Source organism: Ptychodera flava, chromosome 6, assembly GCF_041260155.1.
Source record: "Ptychodera flava strain L36383 chromosome 6, AS_Pfla_20210202, whole genome shotgun sequence".
NCBI lineage: Eukaryota > Metazoa > Hemichordata > Enteropneusta > Ptychoderidae > Ptychodera > Ptychodera flava.
In genome coordinates, this window is record NC_091933.1 from 16,899,765 (window position 1) to 16,915,147 (window position 15,383).

The window sequence follows — 15,383 nt, forward strand, 5'->3', positions numbered from 1 at the left end:
CTCTGCATTTAATGATAAGAAAGCAGATTTTAGGGGTATCAATTCTTTTCCATCATATTTCTGTATTTTCTACTGCCTTAATGTTTAAGTAAAGAAACAAAACATAAGTGGGAGTGTTAAATACCCCTACGTATAATCATAACTCCCGACAAGGTCGGGAAGGGATTCAAAATGGCGTCCCTCTGTAGAGTAACTCGTCTCCTAGTCCCGCAAATTTCGAGAAATGCACGACATTTAAGACCAGTGGTGTACCAGCCAGTGGTTTTCAGTTCGACTTCGGAAACTAAAAAATCCGAATTCGTTGTCGGCAAAGCTACAGAAATTGATCCTGCTCGGTAAGTCAAAGTATAGTTCATGTGGATCTTATAAACTTCAACCAGTTCAACAACTTACAAACCTACTCTGCATTGCACGTACGAGGTCCTGCAATTGTTGAAATTTACATTGTTGAAGAAGTTGCATTGTAATGGTTATTGTAATGGTTAGCAGCATGCAAGGTACTTTCTTTCCTTCGTCGTCGATGATACTTATACTAATATGAGGAGATTGCCTTGTCAATATTGTAATTTCTGTGCTCATTCCTGAGGTCATGACCCTTCAGTCCAACATCATCAATGCAATATTTCAGTCACACAGATATGTCCAGTTTTACATTGACATTATTTGGTGTAAACGGATATTCAATAGTAATACAGTTCATCAGTCCAGGAAAATGAGAGGAAAATAAAGCGACATAATAATTACACTGAGAACGATTTGAATAATAGATCATAAGTGACAATTTGACAAGTTATATGTAAAATAAAATTACAATAAATCACATAATACACGTATTTGAACAATAACATCAAGTTACAAATGTTTACCCTATTTTTTCACAGGGTTGAGGAAATAATCAAACAAGGAGAACGAGAACCAACAGACGATGTGAATGATCCAGTAAGTTACCACCTGACAATTTTGAACAAGCTACTTGTCAGGCCTATAGTTAAGGCTTTGCAGCAGTCTGTATTTCCTAGTATCCTATGTTTGACCATGGGTGTAAAAAAAATTGATCCATTTTTGTACACCCATGGTTTGACTTGGTAACCAAAGTACATGCTGGGTGTATAAAAAATTGAGACTCGGCAGCAAGGATGGTTGGTTTGTAACCAGTGTTACAATACATAATTATTGATAGCAGGGCTTATAAAGGGCCATTACATGTATCTGTAACTTTCGATTATTTTTGCACCGTTTTTGTTTTCAGTGTCAAATCGGTTTCTTGCTCTACTCTCCAAAGCATGTTGAAAGACATACTTTTAGCTCGTTAACACTGCATCTAAATACACTGTTGTTGTTCTATGTTTGAATTCTTATCCAGATCAGAATTCACTTGTCAACCATAACTATGCAGTCTACACGTGTACAGGTTGAGTTGACAGGACTGTATATCTCAACATGCCTATTGGAGTAGATTAAAAAAAAACTGTAGTTGATATTATCAACAAAATAGTGAAAAGTCATCCAAAGTTACAGCTACTGGCCCTTTAAGTGTACCACAGTACACAAAATCAGTGCAAGTGTCTCTACTGGACACACTGGCTAATTATGGATCATAACCGACCTCTCTCAAAGTTGTGAAAGGAGAGAGAAAGATTGTAGTAGTAGTCAATTTTCTGTTGGTGTAAACCTTCCTTGAATGCAATTAAAGTCATCATGTGATCAGTGTGCCGACAATTTCATCATTGGAATTTTGTAGTCCTTTGTCACTTGGCAGAGACCCCAAACACTGCTGAATATTTCAGTCTATGTCATTTCATACTTGAAGTGTAAAATATGTGTATTAATTAATGCAAAGAGTATCCATGACTACTGTTTAATTGTGCAAATCTTGAGATAATCACTCATTAAATAGAGACGATAGTAACTTACCTCAAATCTTACAATACGTTCTTTATGCTATGGAGACATTTACCTGTAGGTAAACACATGGTCACCCCACAAAATTTTATGGTGTAACCATGGCAGAAAAAATGAGCTTTCTCATGCTGGAGTATATATATAGCAGAACAGAAGGTTCACTTATAAGTTTGGCATCTACATGCAATTGAAATGTGCTCAACCTTTTTTCATTGTTGTCTTGTATCTTGAAACAATTGTAACTCCTGCGTTTTCCTTTTCATCTCAAGAACTGGGTATCTCATGGCTGGTCAGAGACAGATCCAGCCCTCGACACAATGACCAACAGAGTAACTTTCTTCTTCACTGTCTCAATAGTGCTTGTATTTGGAACTCTTTTTATGCATTATATGCCAGACACGTAAGTATTATTATCAACAAATCTCTACATGTAAACAAAAAGGACAGTTGCTATTTATTTATCCCAGATAATATTAAATTTTATTTCAATCATTCTCATTGCAAGAAACTTTTGATGATCTGCCTTGTTGCCATAAGTCAATTCAGACCCACCATATTGCTCCCACATGCACAGCCATATTATTAAAGGACAACCCCCACCCCTCTAATCTCTGATCTTCATGGTAGTGCATGAGAATTAGACCATTTGGCAATGGATTTGAATTCCCATGAGGTTGTTGTTTAACTCCATTATCCCTATAATCATCAAGTAATGTCCAAGTTGCCCTCAGAAATGGTAGGATTGTTCCAAAATTCCACTGTGAAAGGGTTAATTAGTAACTACCTATAATCTACATAGCAGGCAGGTAATCTGATATCAAATGCAACAAACTGACTTGAATTTTTTTTTCTCCCAATCTCAATCATTCCATGATGACAGGACGGGCAGATTGTGGGCAGAAAAGGAGGCACATATAGTACTTGCAGAAAGGGAAGCCGCTGGTTTACCGTTGATCGATCCAAACTACATAGACCCCAGCAACATCATCCTACCAGCAGAAGATGAAGAACTTGAATGAAGTAATAGATCAAGGCATGATAGAATGTTGACTTGTAATATAAAGACTGTGTGTGTGTAAATCTCTCAAGTTGGATTAGGACTTTATATCCTACGGCTGATGCCTGGGCTCTCTTTTGGTACTTCAATGGAGGCATTGTATGTGAAAACACATTTGAATTACCGGTACTTGCCAATCGCTGCATTGTGTAGAAATTTTGGAAAGTTCAGCTACTAATTACGTTAGGGCATTTTCTGTCCCAGCTGATGCAGCTATTTCCCCCCCCCCCCTTAACCAACCAGGTAATTTTAGACTTTGTATTCATATAATGCAGAATTCTAATTGACAGACGTGTTATGGCTTTCATTCATGTTCCTAAATAAAATCACGAAGTACTTCAAGTTCTGTTGGTATGCAGTGCTTTGGATCTAGAAGTAGAGTGTTTTGAGAAAGAAAATGCTTCCTGTTTCACAACATGAAATAAAGGCAGGTTTGAAATAATCAATTTGATTTGTGGTCTCAGTGCAAAGAGGAAAAAAACTCGTCATAAGCGCATGCTTGGAATATGTTAGCCCTGATAATATGAATTTGCAAAAAAAATCTTCATTCTGTTGATTTTTAACATGGCTTTCCTGTACATGACTAGAAGTCATTGGAATCTAGAAACTTTATGAACAAATTGGATTAAATTTTTGAGACACTGATTCTAGGAAAATCAAGAAAATCATGCCACCATTGAAAATTATTCATAGACATTGCATTTATTCACATACCACCTTTAGTTGGTCATTAGAGGGAAGCTGTGTTCTCATGATTCCATAGATGTCATGGATAAATTTCCTGTTTTTTCACAGCTCTGTACAACGTTTAGTAGAGCACACACATTGCTGCATGAAAGAGTGCTCAGATGCTGAACTTCATTGAGCCTTGATGTCCCCCCAAACTGAGAAGTCTTAACAGCGCCCTCTGTGGTTATAATCTGAATTCCTTTCTCCCCATTGACTTTAATGCACGTCATCAAGCTGCTGATATTCTGGCTGTGCAATTCTGTTCATGAAAATTGTAACCCGTTATGATGATCACAAGAGAGTATCTTTGTTTAGAGATTTTGCAAGATGTTTCTTTATCCCACTTTCCTACAGTGATGAAAATATCTTTGATAGTATGTAATGGTCTGAAATGGCATACCCTAATGTAGTGTGCCCTGGCTTACTTCTTCAAGTGGAAGAAAGATCTTCTTTCTCAACATTTGAAGAACTTCCCCACTGTTTTCTCAGTGAGGATCTGTTTAAATGCCTGATCTGATTATGAACACAGCGGTGAAAGCCCATTCCTTGGGTGAAGCACAGCCCCCTCCACACCCCTGGAGACACTGTGGGTGAAGCAATGTGTTTGTGAGCCAGAGATAATCAACAGGTCTGACTTTGAGAACATATGAGTAGTTCCCTCATGGAAAAGAAGTCTAACGTTAAAAGAGAGCCACCATAAGGCTACAAGGGGAGAGTCCCGTGTGACAAGTAAACATCTTTGAGCTAACATACTCTACAAAGTGTGAATACCACAAATGTAAGCCACATATTCCAGCTACATCGTCTGTTTAGCCAGGACAAACCATGCGCTAAATGGCGTCAGAACTTTTGACTAAGTCTGCTTGTCTTACCCCCTCTGGCATGTTTTGACAGTGTCTATAAAAAGAACTTTTGTTCCCTGGAAAAACAGTCTGCAAAAATTCTGGATGGCCATCTGCATGCTTGATATTCATTGTTAACCTTTTAATGAAGCTTATACAATAACAGGTTTGGTGAAACTAACCAAGAAAAAGGTATTTTTTTTCATGCTTTTGATAATTGCAGATTTTTGACAAATTGATATTTCCATTTCTCATGCAGTTACATAGTGACATTTATGATGTCACATTCAAAATGCAAAAATTAGTGTCTACCCAGTTTATTAATCACCTACATTCATATTCTTTTTATCTGGCTCTTGATATCCTATTCAATTCAAGCACAGCTATTCCCTACACTGAATGCAGTGAAAGCCAACACACCTTACACATGTACCTCACCACCTGTATTCTCATTGGATCATCCGCACAATAGACGTTTGTATACCCAGGGACTGTGCCTATTTAAACACTACAATGGAAGTCACCCCATTACATTAAGAACCATTAACACTTGCACCATCAAAAGAGTCACTTTCTGTATCAGCTTGGTCTTTAGATAGCCATCAGCTTGGTATTTATGTAAGCGTTACAGTGTTATAGTAATTGAGAAGAGGACATTAAGTGATCTGGGACTCAGTTGCATTCACTTTCAAATTGATAGTCATGTTACAAAGGTGTTGCAATGATCATGAAGGTGAACATTAACTCTTTTGGACATGTATTGCGACAATAAAACTTGTGAGTTGCAATACCATTTTCCTGTCCACCATTAAAAAATAACATGGTTGCTGCAACTTGATGCGGTTGAAAATTTTGGCACATGATAATCAGGGAATTTGTTCTTTCTTTTGAAATGGAAAGTCAATGTGTATCGTGTTTTGGTTCAGCAAACCCCAAACTACCATGTTGGGGTTGGTACAACTCTAATGGCTAGGATAGATGCTAGACCTATGCTGTGACTTACGCTGCATGATAAAAGTAAAAAAGCAGACAAGGGAAAAATCACTGGACATGCCACTTGTTATATTATAGGATAGAGGTATGTTTAAAACTGATTGAACAAATTCGCAGTGCTCATGCAGCATACAGTGATTCACTTTTGCTGCATGTTTCTATTCCAAATTTTGTCTTCAACTCAAAATTTATTTATTACCTAGAATGCTTCCTATTATACACCATGCCATTGCAAAATGAACAGATAAAGGAAAATTACTTTTTGTCACATGGCCAATAACAGAAGACTGAAGGTTATGCCTGTACAGATTAGAACTTATTGTGATGTTTTTTCCACAATTTTTCCCCATGAGAAATATCATTATTGAACAGCGGCTAAAGCTTGTGGCTCATCGGATTTTCATGAGGGTAACCTTCACGCTAGGTCACGGTGAAAAAGTGATTCTAAATGAAATTTTACTTGCATTCATTGTTTTCTACTGAATCCAGACAATTACAGTCTAGTGTGGTGTTTTGTCAAGAAGCTAAATCTGATTGACAATATTCTACTTGAAACCTGACAGTGAGGTTCAATTCTACGTTATGTAACCCCTTCTTGAAAGTATGAAAGTATCTTTCTGTCGTTGACATCTCACGGCCACCATTTCAAACATTAACAGCTTTTTTTGTAAATTGCAAATTGAAGTGCTCCAGAACGTGCATCTTTCCAAAAGGCAAGAATAGAGAATTAAACACCCCTTGTAGGTCTAATCACACCCTATTCAAACTCAAGGTCATGAATGTCACATCATTATAAAGTATGTCACAATACCCTGCCGTCTCTGGGTGTTTTATCATCACTGAATGGAACGCGAATAAAGCCAAGGCAAATGCAATATCTTTCCTAGCCCCCTCCCCTCCCCCCCCAACTTATCAGTTTGTTTATCATCCTAGGTATATATTATAAAATGTTGCAGTACGACATGCTGCATAATTTTATTTTGGTTTTTTAAACTCACAGGATCAAAAGACTCGCTGGAAAAACAAAAATTGAAAAGTCTACATGCATATGACTCACATTAATTTAGTTAGAGGATGTTATAATCCTCTAAGGTTCATCAAATGGTGCTCTCTCTCTCTCTCTCTCTCTCTCTCTCTATATATATACACATTCACACATACACACACACACACACACACACACACACACCTGTATTTGCAGAATATGGTTACCTTGTACACCCTATCATTCACTTCAGGTTGTTTATTATTCTGACTTGACTAACTTGCAAGGTCTGAATGGTATCTTTAACCCTTTTCCTGCCAGACAGTGTCACTTCTCCATCAGCCAAGTCAGTAAAAAGTGGTATTGAGCCAAAACATGACGTATTTTCACCCACTTGGCTTGGTATGTTATAGCATCTTTTGTCCCCAAAAATCAACTTTACAGTATTATGTTTTCAACAGCCTTCAAATGTACAGTATTATGTTAAAATACATCATATGGAATACGTTGTGTTTCATTAATTTTAACCATCTTGACCTGGTGGTGAAATATGGACTTGGCAGGAAAAGGGTTAATAAGTAGATTTTGCACTTTTTGTGTATGTTTACCTGGAACCTACAGACTTTAAATGTGATGAACATGTACGCATGACTGGTAGCTCTTTTGAGCTACATGTGTAAATGTATAGAGCACTCAACCATTGATTAGGAAGGTTGTAGTTTGCCAAGTTTACAATCTCCCTTTTGACAGATCAGGATAATTATAGCAATTTAACTGGTGGATTTTGGGAAGTGATTGCAATAATCTTTCATAAACTGATCCAGTAGTTATAAAACAGCACGATGTCATATCTTTCTTTCAGAAGGATCACTAACTGGTTAAAATAAATATTACCTTTATCCTCAATCAATTACAACAAAATCAAACCAAAACTGTATGACGTTAGATCCATATAGAATTGGCTAACTGGAAAGTAAATCAGGTGGTTCAAGCAGAGTTGAGCATGGAAGACATTGCCACAATTTGCAAAACAATTTACAGCTGGTGTATATATGTGTAATCGTCAATTTGTTATTTGAGAAGTTACCAGAAACTAACTTTACTTCTCTTCAAAATTCCACTGTCTTCTCTACTTCCATCCATATTGAAAGTGCATGTACAACAGCGTTGTTTGATTATTTTTATGAGAAATTCTGAGATACAATTTCAGGTGCCTCAACAAATTCATCAAAATTTTTTAATCTACAGAACAATACCAGTCCATTTAGGGCTTCCTAAACAATTTTTTTTTTAAATCTGTTCCTGATGTCACACGAAACTGATGTTATTTTCACAGATGTCACATTTAAACAACACATGTACACATGGTCCACAGCATAGGAGCTTACATTTGACACAACAAAGTCACAGGGGACAAGCTCCTGTCATAATGATACATGGTTGCATTGACGTGACCTCTCTGTGACCTGGATGAAAGTTTACATCTATCTTGTCTGCATAGTTGGGGGGTATTTACATTAATCATACATGGTTGGTACATCTTCCAACCAGACAGTTTCAGCATGTATGAATCCATATAACCACCCTGGTGACAGTTTTGAGATGGCCACACACTGCATAGATGTCACCATGTCATCTGTAGAGGAAAAATCCCAGTACCGGTAGTGCCTGAGACAGTGGGCATGTCTGTGTTAATCAGTTTACCAGTAATGCTGTCAGACACACATACACACAGAGAGACATACAATAAGCTTCTGGGTCAGGATGGTTGAAGCCATCCTGAACAGTCTCTTAATATGGTAAAGTTCACATTTGTAAGAATTATTTCAAGATTAGGTGGCTGTCTAGGGTCTGTAGCAGCCCGTTACTGAGTTTATAGTCAGACCTAAACCATTACAAATTGTTGATGTCTTTAAAGTTACATCAACTGCAGTAAATGCCAATACATATACACTGATTGAAGTCTGCTTTAGGCAATGTTGTGAAGGTTAAAGACTGGTTCTCATTGTCTTTGTTGACAAAAATTATCTTCACGAAAATTTCAGTTTGAAAGTAAGTACACCACTGCAGCTATACAAATGTGACATCACAACTAAGAGACAACACTATTGTAAGGAAAGATAGTAACACTTTTAGAGAAACTCATAATATGCAATTTCATTTCAAAACCAAGGAAGTAAAGTAAATTTTACATAATTTTCTGAGCTGACATTCAGTTCACTGATGATCGTCAAATGAGAACCATTTAATAGTGATTCCAATGGGTCTTTATTATATTGCGTTGTGCTACCAGAACTTAGTGCTCCGAAAAGGGTATGTATAAATAGATTGATGCATCATAGATAGTAATCGCATCATTGCTTCAAATAACCTTGTTTAAAGTACTACAATCACTACAACTCGGTGTATATTACAGCCTGTATTACAAAGGATATCAATTTTAGTACAATACTAATGGCGTTCCTGATGGGCTATTACTACAAAGATTATGTTTAGTTGAAGATATATCAAAGATCTGTGATGTGCACAATAGCAGGCCCATATTAGATTAAATCCACACACATACATACAAATTACTAGAATTTACCAACAAGTCCCTTTGATATGTAATCGTTGCAGATTTCTTTCTGATAACATTTCTATTCTTAATTTTACTTTACGATTAAAAAACATTATTTCATGATATCTCATAAAGTACAATATTGCATTATCTAGATATTATTGGAATGAAAGTGTCGAAATTGCAACAGTATGGCCAACAAAAAATCCAAACTGTATTGGCACAACTACCTTATGGAAAAAATATACAAGACCAACTACAGTGGACCCCATACAACAGTTAATTTTATAACATCCATTGGGAAAACCAGTCTCTCTTTTTGACTAAATAGATGCCACTATTTTTTCTATTTTCCTTTCAACTATAATGCTGAGTACTGGCTAAACCGTTATTACCTGCTTCAATCAAGAATAGTCTTTCAGCACTATTCAAAATGGCATAAATCATTGCATAACACGTGATGCATCTCCACTCCAGACATTGTGGTGACACTTGCAGTAGTTTTTAAGTTTTTGCAGAGTACATAAATATGGTACAATATCATATCAAACCATTCTATTGATGGCACAAATGCAGCTATCTGATTGGCCAAGACATGATATTAACAGTGCTATATTCGCGATATAGCACAGTTGGAACATGTGCAAATTCTCAGTCAGAAAAACCCTTTTAATGTTTTGTGTCAGAATTTCAATATATTATACTGTAATATGATATAATAGCAATCAGTACACCACTTGGTTTTGACTAGTTCAGTCTCTGTATGTACTCACTATAGCTTAGGCAAATGTCAAAAACTCTTCAAAATCTCTTCATGTACCCATCGCTGAGGGTGGCATATTGCTTATGCATAAACACAGATACATGTAACATTACATGATTTACCTAAATTAATACCTACCACTGCTATTACACAGCTAAAACCACTGCTTCCAAGTTAACTTTCAGAATTTACCAGACAACTCTAGATTCACAATGAAAACATGGAAAGGAATATGCTCACTAGGACATTTTAAGAATTTTACAAAACAAATCCAGGGTTTTCCTTGTACATCCGAGATGTGTCTGAGATTCATTCAGGAATCTCTGATGGAACAATTCATACTGCATCATGGGATAGCCATAGTACGTTGACTCACACAAAAATGGCACACACGAAAAAAAAAAAGACAACCAAACGTTTTGTTCTTGTTTTTGTTTTGTTTTTTTTGGATAGAAGTTTATTTATCACAACACTGTGTACAAAGTCAACATAACCCTACTTTCCTTCACACCCCCAGTTTTCTGTACAGATCTAAAAAGCATTCTTTTCTGTGTTTTTATTTTTACTCAAAATGAACTCTCGTTGGTTGTATTCCTATAAGCAAACAATCTTTGCTACCATTGCCTGCCTGAAAGGGTCCAATTTATCATTTGACATTGGCAGCCAGCCAGCTTAGTAATCATTTCCCCAGGGATATTTGTCGGCAGAATACAGATCATAAACTCACTACTTCAAAAAAAGAAACAATAGTCTAGCAAAATAGGGGAATGGCGATAAACTCTAAACTTACACTAATCTTTCCAAACTGCAAAAGACATAATCACTTTTCAAAAAAGTTAGTACATTTTTGCTATTTTTTCTGTCCCTTTCACAAAAAATCAGATACACTGGAATCTGCACACTGATCAGGTCACAAACACCAAACAGATACTATTGGCGAGTATTTCCCTGTTTCACAAATAAACAGAGTTCCGCATTCCTAGTGATTATCAACTTTTCAGAGAAAGAAAGAAATACATCTAACCCAGTTAAATGAACATCGATGACAATGAATTGCACCAAATGCTTCATTCCTCGTTCAAAGGGGCAATAGCTGTAGCTTTTGGTCGTATTTTCTTTATTTTTGTTCTGGAAAGCGGGTCGATGCTTTGTTGGGGCTGTCTGATGTAAACTGAAACACACTGAAGTCCCAGCTTTGCGACCGAAATGAAATGTACACAATGTCTAACATGATAGTCAACAAACGAATATTGGGTTCAGGCTAGCATTGCTTTGTCAACAATAACATTAGACATCGCACATATACAGCTTGTGTTGACATTCGGCATTTCCACTTAATTTTTAGGAGTAGTACAAGTATCGTACAAACGGAACAAAAATAACAGAAAATACAACAAAACGTGGAGCTATTGGAGCTTTAACTGTTCATTTCAGTCTGTGCTTTGCAGAGTGCAGATTCTAGTGTCATTTTAAAAAATGCCTATTAAAGCTACTTTAATACTGGGGAAAATGCCATAACACCCAAATCACAGCAAGGATAACCAACAATACCTATTCTTTAGAAAATTTCTCTAGGCACTTCACAATAAATATCATTTTTAATAATTATAATAAAATAATTTACACAGTATTTTCTAGTATAATTTTTTTTTTTTGGTTGCACACACACTAATATATTACATCACAAGGCTATAATTTCACCCCAAAAAGCGCTGTACCTTATACTACTTATTGGTAAAGATGCACTTTGTGTTAGATTAAATTGCAGAACTGTCTACCCGCTTAGTGTAGTATCTCCCTGCAACTTGAGAATTGAAGAAATCACATTCTGGAAAGCCAGTGATCGAGACGCACAGACTCAGTGACTACGACTAGTTTAAGAAGTAGTCGGCCCAACTACACTTCCGATAACCTAGGCCACTTTTTTGCCATCAACCACCGACAAAAGAATCCATGTAAACTGTAAAATACAAATGTTTCTCCAAACATCAAAGAAATTACAATATTGTACAAATGAAAGCACACAATATACATCATAATAAACTTTGACAGGTGTCTCATTGTCCACTATGGTGTGGATTGCCCACCTACTACTAAACGTGTTCGTCATGGATAAAGCCAAATTTTGGTAACTATGGTAACAGTTTCTACGAGTTGTAAATTTTGGGGTAAACTTTTGTGCACACACTTCACTGATCTTTTATATTCAAGCATATTTAAGTGCTCCATATATAGTCAGAATTGATATCTGAATAGTGACAATTTCAAATTTGTGTCAGAGTGCGAATAAAAATAGAATGATTATCAATATCAAGAGATGTACTTTACATCATGTTTTTTCTAGGATTTTTCTGCGGCTGAACATGGGTAGGCTCTTATATGTTGATTGTCTGCTTGAAGATTCTTCTTCCTGTATCATTTATTTGTCAGATGCCACTACCAGCTAAAGCTTATCACATTGCAGGGAACAGATGATGTACTCAGCAAGTCTCAGGACTCTTGAATTGATTGTGGGGTAAATCTCCAGCCTTTCTAGCTCTTGTTCAGTACATTTAAATTATCACAAAAAATTTTGACGAGTTTGACATGATATTCTTGAAAGGTGCGTAGCCTGATTATGATGAAAATGAAATCAAAGAACTGTTTGAAAAATCTGCTCTGTATTTTTGATTTTTATGTTTGTTTGAATGATAACGAGTTACATTACATTTAAATCTCAAGTGACCTGATCAAGCGTAACTCTTTTGTAAATATCTTGTGCGCTTAACACAAAACTAATTAAGGTGATTAGTGTAAACTATCCGGTAAAATACCTAGCCAATAGCTGGGGATATTGACAGCGAAAAGTTAAGACTGATTAATAGTACTAGTATGAACAATGATAATACCAAACTGGGTCTATGCAAAACATCTCTCAATATCTACCATGATGGAAAAAATTGACTAAAATCAAAAGTGTAACCACAGGGTACTTATGGTGTCTAACATCATGAAAAAGTGCAACTGTATCATTGATTTTGATGGCTCGGCTAAAATCGGACGAACTTAATAAAATTGATACGAATTAAAAAAGACATAAAAAAAACCAAATGCTGCGCCTAAGCTACTCTGTGTATGTAAATGCAAATGTGTCCAGTGCTGTGCTCAGTACACACAGTGAGTCAGACTCTGATGTGCCGGCTCTTTTTTCAATTCAGTATGAATTTTTCAATAACAGTAGCAAGCCTAGGTCTCCAATCACTTTGGTAAAGCTTTTTCTAAGCTATCAGCAATGCTTGGGCTGACACTCAGGCCAAACTTTGAATGTCCAGCACTAATAGACTGTGGAAAAAATGCCGTAAAAGCCACTGATTATGACCAGGCACTGTCTGCATACCAGATGAAAAAACACTAATCGAGCATTTATACACTTGTTTGTAGCTGAATTTCAAGACAAAATTACTTCCTTCACTGCATGAAAAACATCAAATGTATACTTTACTCGGTGATTGGTGATCTTGACTTATTACTTTGGATACACAACTAGAAAAAATATAAAGCACTGATCAGCATACAAATCTAACACTGTACCAGTGCATTGTGGGAAATCAGTGCATCTTGGGTAAAATATTCAAAGGATCTCAATTCTGAATCAACATAAAATAAGCAGATCTTTAGTCAGGTAACAATTTGAACCAGATTAATCCACCAACTAACACTTACAATGATAAGAAAATATTTTTCTTCTTTCTTTAAAGTAGATTTGAGAACCTACACCACAAATATCAACCTTTTTAAAAAAAAAATCTGACCTAACTACAAAACATCTTTTCTTCATAAAAGTAAATTGAAAGCTGCTCCGGTGTAATTTTTTTTTCTCTTCATTTGATACTTTTTGTTCGTGTTGATGTTTGATGTAGTAGTAGTGGGAGTAGTTTGGGCGATCACTTGCCACCGTTTGCACTGTGATCCATTGAGCTGCCGTGTAATCCCAGCTTCCTCATGTGACGCACCACTGCCGTGGCATTGAAGGCTTGCTACAAGGAAAATAGAAAAAAATCAAATTATATAGCTAATAGAGATGACAGAGGTGATTTGGTATATATTTGCAGCATTGTTTCTATAGAGACTACACCATTGATAGGTAAAAATTTAAGTTAACTGTGATGTACATGTCTTATGAAACGGACAGAAATCTGACAAAATCATGTTCATTGTGCATTGAATTCAATTTCCGTCTTGCATTTTCACTTTGGGAATAGGAAGTAAAAACCTGCATGAAAGGTCATCCTCATCCTGAAATGCTATGATTCTACTTCTGTGAAATGCTATGATCCTACATCTGAAATATGCTATGTTCCTACAGCTGAAATGCTATGATTCTACAGCTGAAATGCTATGATCCTACAGTAAATGCTATGATCCTACAGCTGAAATGCTATGATCCTACAGCTGAAATGCTATGATCCTACAGCTGAAATGCTATGATCCTACAGTAAATGCTATGATCCTACAGCTGAAATGCTATGATCCTACAGCTGAAATGCTATGATCCTACAGCTGAAATGCTATGATCCTACAGCTGAAATGCTATGATCCTACAGTAAATGCTATGATCCTACAGCTGAAATGCTATGATCCTACAGCTGAAATGCTATGATCCTACAGCTGAAATGCTATGATCCTACAGCTGAAATGCTATGATCCTATAGTAAATGCTATGATTCTACAGCTAAAATGCTATGATCCTACATCTGTGAAATATATACTATAATCCTACAGCTGAAATGCTATGATTCTACAGCTGAAATGCTATTATCCTACAGTAAATGCTATGATCCTACAGTAAATGCTATGATCCTACAGTAAATGCTATGATCCTACAGTAAATGCTATGATCCTACAGTATCTTTAACAAACATCAACAGTAAACTGAGATGTTTATGATTGACGGCAAATTACAGGAGCTGTAACTTTTGGATGATACAGGGCAGCCTTTGTGGCAATACCATAGATAGGAGGAGGTTGTCCCTATCTAGATAAATTGCTGAATTCTGAATTCTGGTGAAATACGCATTGTTACATGGAAAGTCAATAACATATGGAAACTGTGGACAATATTAATAAAATATAATTATGCAGTCCTATAATCTGTTCTAGATTTTTTGTTTTGTAATTATCTTGTCATGGAATGTGAAACCACATTTCCAATGCACTGAAACTATGCAAAAGTGGTGCAAAGTCTTCTATATACTGACACATGCTTTATTTTAAGAAAGAAACGCCTTTCATATTTCAGAGTTAGCCTTTCACAAGTAATGAAGAACTCAAGAAAGGGGAATATAGCTGTTTGCAAATATTCCATGCATCTGAGGCAGAGAAATGGGCCCACACAGTAGTTTGAAAACTGTGTGACAAAACATAACAGGAACTAAATACTTTGAAACCTGCACTGTTTTGCAGATCGTGACTGTAAAATTTTAAACAGTGCCTTTGAGTTTAATGAAAAGGAAATGGAAAAGAGGATATGAAAGTAGGCAGAAAGCACTGCAGATTTCGTCACATATGATCAT

The 15,383-nt window shown here is 36.2% G+C and overlaps 2 protein-coding genes across 2 annotated transcripts in view; one reads left to right on the top strand and one right to left on the bottom strand.

Moving 5' to 3' along the window:
* Positions 1-136: 136 nt before the first annotated feature.
* Positions 137-3,405, top strand: LOC139134991 (NADH dehydrogenase [ubiquinone] 1 beta subcomplex subunit 11, mitochondrial-like). The gene is made up of 4 exons (XM_070702140.1): positions 137-335; positions 882-939; positions 2,172-2,302; positions 2,783-3,405. The coding sequence occupies exons 1-4, from the start codon at positions 172-174 to the stop codon at positions 2,919-2,921; spliced, it is 492 nt and encodes a 163-aa protein (XP_070558241.1). The 5' UTR covers positions 137-171; the 3' UTR covers positions 2,922-3,405.
* A 6,843-nt stretch (positions 3,406-10,248) lies between these two features.
* The window catches only part of LOC139134992 (calcium/calmodulin-dependent protein kinase type 1D-like), a 107,578-nt gene continuing 102,443 nt past the window's right edge, over positions 10,249-15,383 (bottom strand). Inside the window, exon 10 of the mRNA XM_070702141.1 lies at positions 10,249-13,847. Within this exon, the coding sequence (XP_070558242.1) occupies positions 13,755-13,847 (93 nt within the window). The 3' untranslated portion in view covers positions 10,249-13,754. The remainder of the gene's footprint in view (positions 13,848-15,383) is intronic.